This window comes from Gavialis gangeticus, unplaced genomic scaffold (assembly GCF_001723915.1).
Source record: "Gavialis gangeticus isolate Ggan-Ray unplaced genomic scaffold, GavGan_comp1, whole genome shotgun sequence".
Lineage (NCBI taxonomy): Eukaryota > Metazoa > Chordata > Crocodylia > Gavialidae > Gavialis > Gavialis gangeticus.
In genome coordinates, this window is record NW_017729000.1 from 10,752,847 (window position 1) to 10,757,316 (window position 4,470).

The 4,470-nt window shown below is 46.2% G+C and overlaps 1 protein-coding gene across 4 annotated transcripts in view; it reads right to left on the reverse strand.

Annotated features, from left to right (window-relative positions):
- Positions 1 to 392: 392 nt before the first annotated feature.
- Positions 393 to 4,470, reverse strand: part of SLC25A48 (solute carrier family 25 member 48) — a 39,791-nt gene continuing 35,713 nt past the window's right edge. For all 4 annotated transcript variants that reach the window (XM_019506255.1, XM_019506251.1, XM_019506254.1 and 1 more), the window contains 2 exons: positions 2,955 to 3,084; positions 393 to 1,784 (listed from right to left, as the gene is read on the reverse strand). In XM_019506255.1, coding sequence (XP_019361800.1) covers positions 2,962 to 3,084 — 123 coding nt within the window. In that variant the 3' untranslated portion in view covers positions 393 to 1,784; positions 2,955 to 2,961. The remainder of the gene's footprint in view (positions 1,785 to 2,954; positions 3,085 to 4,470) is intronic.

Here is a 4,470-nt window from a genome sequence, read left to right on the forward strand (position 1 = left end):
TCCTAAAGTCCAGAAGGACTACATCCACTGCGACACATGTGGTGTCCAAGGATTTTGTGACCTGGTCATAGAAGGCCACCAGGTTGGTCTGACAGGACCTGCCTCTAATGAACCCATGTTGTATGCTTAGGGGCAACTACTCCCCTGCTTGCCCCTTGCAGATGTGCACCTGGGTAATTTTCTCAAAGAGCTTCCCCAGGACTGAGGTAAAACTAATGCGCCTGTAGTTTCCTGGGTCCTCCTTCCTCCCTTTTTTGAAAATGGTTACCAAATTGGCCCTTTTCCAGTCTTCTGGCACCTGGCCAGAGCACCACGAGTGTTCATAAAGCTGTGCCAGGTGTCCCGCAATGACCTCTGCTAATTCCCTCAGCACTCTGAGTTACAGTTGCTACTTTTCTGTCTATACGTTCCCACAGGAGAAGCTCAAAGACAGGACTGAGCAAACTATGCACCTTCCATATTACAGTGGCCTTCCCAGCTCTTCTTGCAGAACACGGTGTCCCTTTGCTCTCTCTATCTTGGTCCCACAACTTCACTCTTGCTACCTACGGGTACCATTAAAAGCCTTGCATTTGTCTGCCGTGGCTACTCTATTTTCTGCACCAGAAACTTGCCCCTTAGGAAAGACATCATGAAGATTTTTACAAGTTAGACACAGCAGTGTAAAGACACAAGACCTTGACAGGAGGCTATGGACACAGAAGAGCAAATTAAGATCTCATGCTGACATCTGTTGCTGTAAATGGGATTAGACCTGCTGGCAGCAGGTCTGAAGCCAAGCCAGTGCTTTAGAGAAAATATTTTGGGCCTCATCCTATAGACCCTACTCAACCAGAACCTCCATCAAAAGCAATGCAAGTTCTGCAGGAGTTGGCGTTTGTTTGCATGGCCTATCAATCAGTGTATATGGTGAGGTAGAGTAAAAGAAGTCTATAAAGAAAGTTAGGTAAATTTTGGGAAAGCAGAGAACAAAGTGTATCAAATGTGGTGCTCATGAAAGACGAGGACTAATAGCACTGACTAGCAAATCAGAGACAGTAGTAAGCATTCCCGTAGCTTTCCCACGGAACTTCCCTCAGTCTGTGCCCTCCTAATGTTACTGAAGCCCTCCAAATCCTTTCTTGAGAAAAGACTGTAGGAAATCACATCAAACTCTTCTGGCAACGGTGTGATGTAGCACAATGTTCTCAAAAGACAAGGATAGATCACCAGTTTTTTTGTCCCTGGGATCCAAACTACGATTTGGAAGGAATGCAGAACTACAGGGTATAAGCTATTTTTCCTTTGATACCTAAGGAGGTGAAACATCTTTGTTGACAAAAAGAGAAGCCCTACATTCTTGGAGATGATGTGTCAAGAGCATGATGTATAGAAAGGACACAACATTAAGTCTAGTGTTACCAGCTGCCAGCCTTTGGGAACAAATGACTGCTTATGCTGTCAGGGGGAAATATGTTTCACCATTGGCTCACTGGCAACACATATTACTGGCAGAGGGCTAGATCACAACCAGGTAACAGTATTAATTGTTAAGGTGCTTTAGGACTTCAGAGAGAAAGATTTCAGGAACAGAATGTTCTTTGGATTTGGATTTGGATTTGGATTTAGCTGGTGCAGATTTGTAGCTCGCTCTTCATTGACTAGGTCCACAAAAAGGAGAGAAAACTATGTTGATGGGGCTCTTCAGGGCATATCGTATGCCAGCACCAATGAGGCTCTCATCAGTTCCACACCGTTGATTTAGCTCCGGGAAGGAAGACACTGGTCTGGTCTTCTTGATGACACTTTTAAAACAAAAAAAGAAAGATTTATAATAGACCACACACACAACAGCAGAACAGGCTTGGAACTTTTGCTTCCCCAAATACACTCTTAGTATTGCTCTTTGGCAGTGATCCTCTATTTAGGAAGAGAAGAGTGAAATTGATGTGATAATTCAGATACTTTACTAGACTTCAGTCTTGTAGCTCTGAGATTGATGGAGGTGAGTAAGGGTCAATGAATGGGGATTTTAATGAGCATCATTCTTTACATTGCATAAGAACAGGGCAGGCATTTTTTCTCATCAAGTTTCCCTTTCTGATTCACAATAATCAGACTCTGTAGGTACTGACAGACACACAGGTCCCTGCTATAACTCATGGCACTTTACATAAAGCACCATGACTTACAGCATCCTCCCCCCCAACCCAAAAGATGTTCACCTGTTGGGTGGAGGGTTGGGGGTGGAACTGAACTTTACTGCAGCCAAGAAGCAACTCCTCTCTCCCAGCCCTGTCTCCCCACCTCAGCTCCAGGGCTGTCAGCAGGAAAGGATGGGGGAGGGAAACAAGCTGCCCACTGGGGTTTGCCCCACCTGAGCTGAAGGGAGGGTTGGGAGGGAGGCCATGAGGCAGGGGGCTCTGATCCCTCCCCCCCAGCTCAGGAAGGGCATACCCTAGCTGGTAGCTCACTTCTCCCTCACCCTCCCTTCCTGCTGACAACTCCTGGGGGCAGGGCTGGGTTGCATCAGTCCAGAGTTCAGCCCTGATTGTGTGACAAATTAACCTAGGGAACACAAAACTCCCTAATATCCTCTGAAGTGGGCCTCCTTCATTTGATATCTCATTTGATGAGGGCTAATTTGTTGTGCAATTGGCCACTTTAAAAAGAACTCTGCAGCCATGCACGTGTCATGGCATGTCTGTAAAGTACTTTCGGGGGGCGATTATGTGAACAACCTAACTTCTGTCTGCACCCTAGAATGAAAAAGAGGGAGCAAAGTATTTTTGAGATCTACTGTGACTTTCACCAAGTCACCCTGGCCTAGATTTTCAAAGACAGGATCCTAAATATTCAGATTTGGTTCCTTTAGTAGTCATTTTGCTTCTCAGAAATTTTACACCAACCATAACTTCTACAGGAAGTTCCATTCTCTAATGTTAATAGTGTTGGAAGGTCCTCATGAAGCTGACCTGGATGTCAAGGATTGATGTCAGCTTGGACTCCTCTTATTGTTTTGAGTGAAAGTTCATATCCAAGAAACATGGCTGCGCTCATCGGAAATCCTCTCACTGCATTGATTGTCATGCTCCTAAAAAAGACCTGTTCAGAATAGAGATAGTGAAGGAATAAGTTGCATACTTTATGAAGAAGAAACACACTGAGCTAAACCATGACAGAAATCAGACTATTAGAAGCTTTGAAAGGGAGACGAGCCAGTCATTTTCAGGGTTGCTAATACCATAGCACTGACAGAGCTGTGTGCTTAATCATCCACTCATAGGAATCCTGTGAACAGGAGGAGAGTAACTTCTTTACTGAAAATTATTACCCTGCTATTTCCATAAATGGGCATCTAAAGTAAGAATACAATACCAAGTTTGATAGACTCCTGTTCCATAGACTTCCCTTCAAACAGGTGTATTAGAATAAGAAAGACTCAAAGATGCTGTCAAGAAGTTTCTTTATTTTTCAGTGGGTAAAAAATGAACTAAGGTGCATTTAAAACCTTATGACCAGGAAACAGGAAATCTCAATCTTCTTCATCAACCTTCTCTCGTCTGTTCGTCTCTCCCTCCCTTTTATACCTACACAAATTATATATAGTGAACAAACTGATAAAATGAAGAGCAAGATTATAGGGAGAAGACCCTTTGGCTTGGCACATCAAGTGGTCAAACTCCAGGGGTTGGATCACCAGGTACACAACATTTCTGTTGGATGTACCTGGGAAATGGAGTCGTTCAGATTTTAGTGCAAGCTACAAAGACTTGTGGAGTGTGCCAGGCTCCAGTCATAGCCTCTGCTGATCCCAGTGCACACCAATGGACCTCCAAGGAGCAGCTGGTATAGGACAGCTACACTGGTCTAGGAGGGGGGACATTCCTTGACCTATCTGCAGTCCTGTAGGGCAGCAAAGCTATTCCTTTATGCCATCTTTAAGACCCTGACTCAGCAAGGCACTTGAGCAGAACCTTAAAAATTAAGCATGTCCTTCTGACTTAAGCAAGCCAGTGTTTATGTACTATTTGTTGGATCAGGACCTACATGCATTTTACTTGCCCAAATGCATTTTACTTGCCCTTGCGCATAGGCCATGCAAACAGGTGCACTCCTAGGCCCAGCACACGAGTTAGCACCGGAGTTTGCGCAGGAGGGCCCGAGGCCGTGCCTGCGAGTCCCCCCAGGGTAAACAGTCCCAGCCACAGTCAGCGCACCAGAGGCATGATGTGGATGGGCACACCCGCACCCCGAGGGTCCCCTCAGGGTCTGTGGCCCCCCCCCCGGCACCTCAGAGACCATCATACAGATGGAGCCCATGGTTCCAAGCTCCAGGCAGACAGAGCTCCTGGCTCTTGGCTGCAGGGGCTGCCTGCTGCTTTTTCAGGCTCTGGGGCCCAGGAGCATAGCCACCTCCCCTTGTGGGGTCTGCTCCCTTTTGGGGTCTCTGACATGCCAGCTGGAGGAGCTCCAGGCCACCATCCAGAG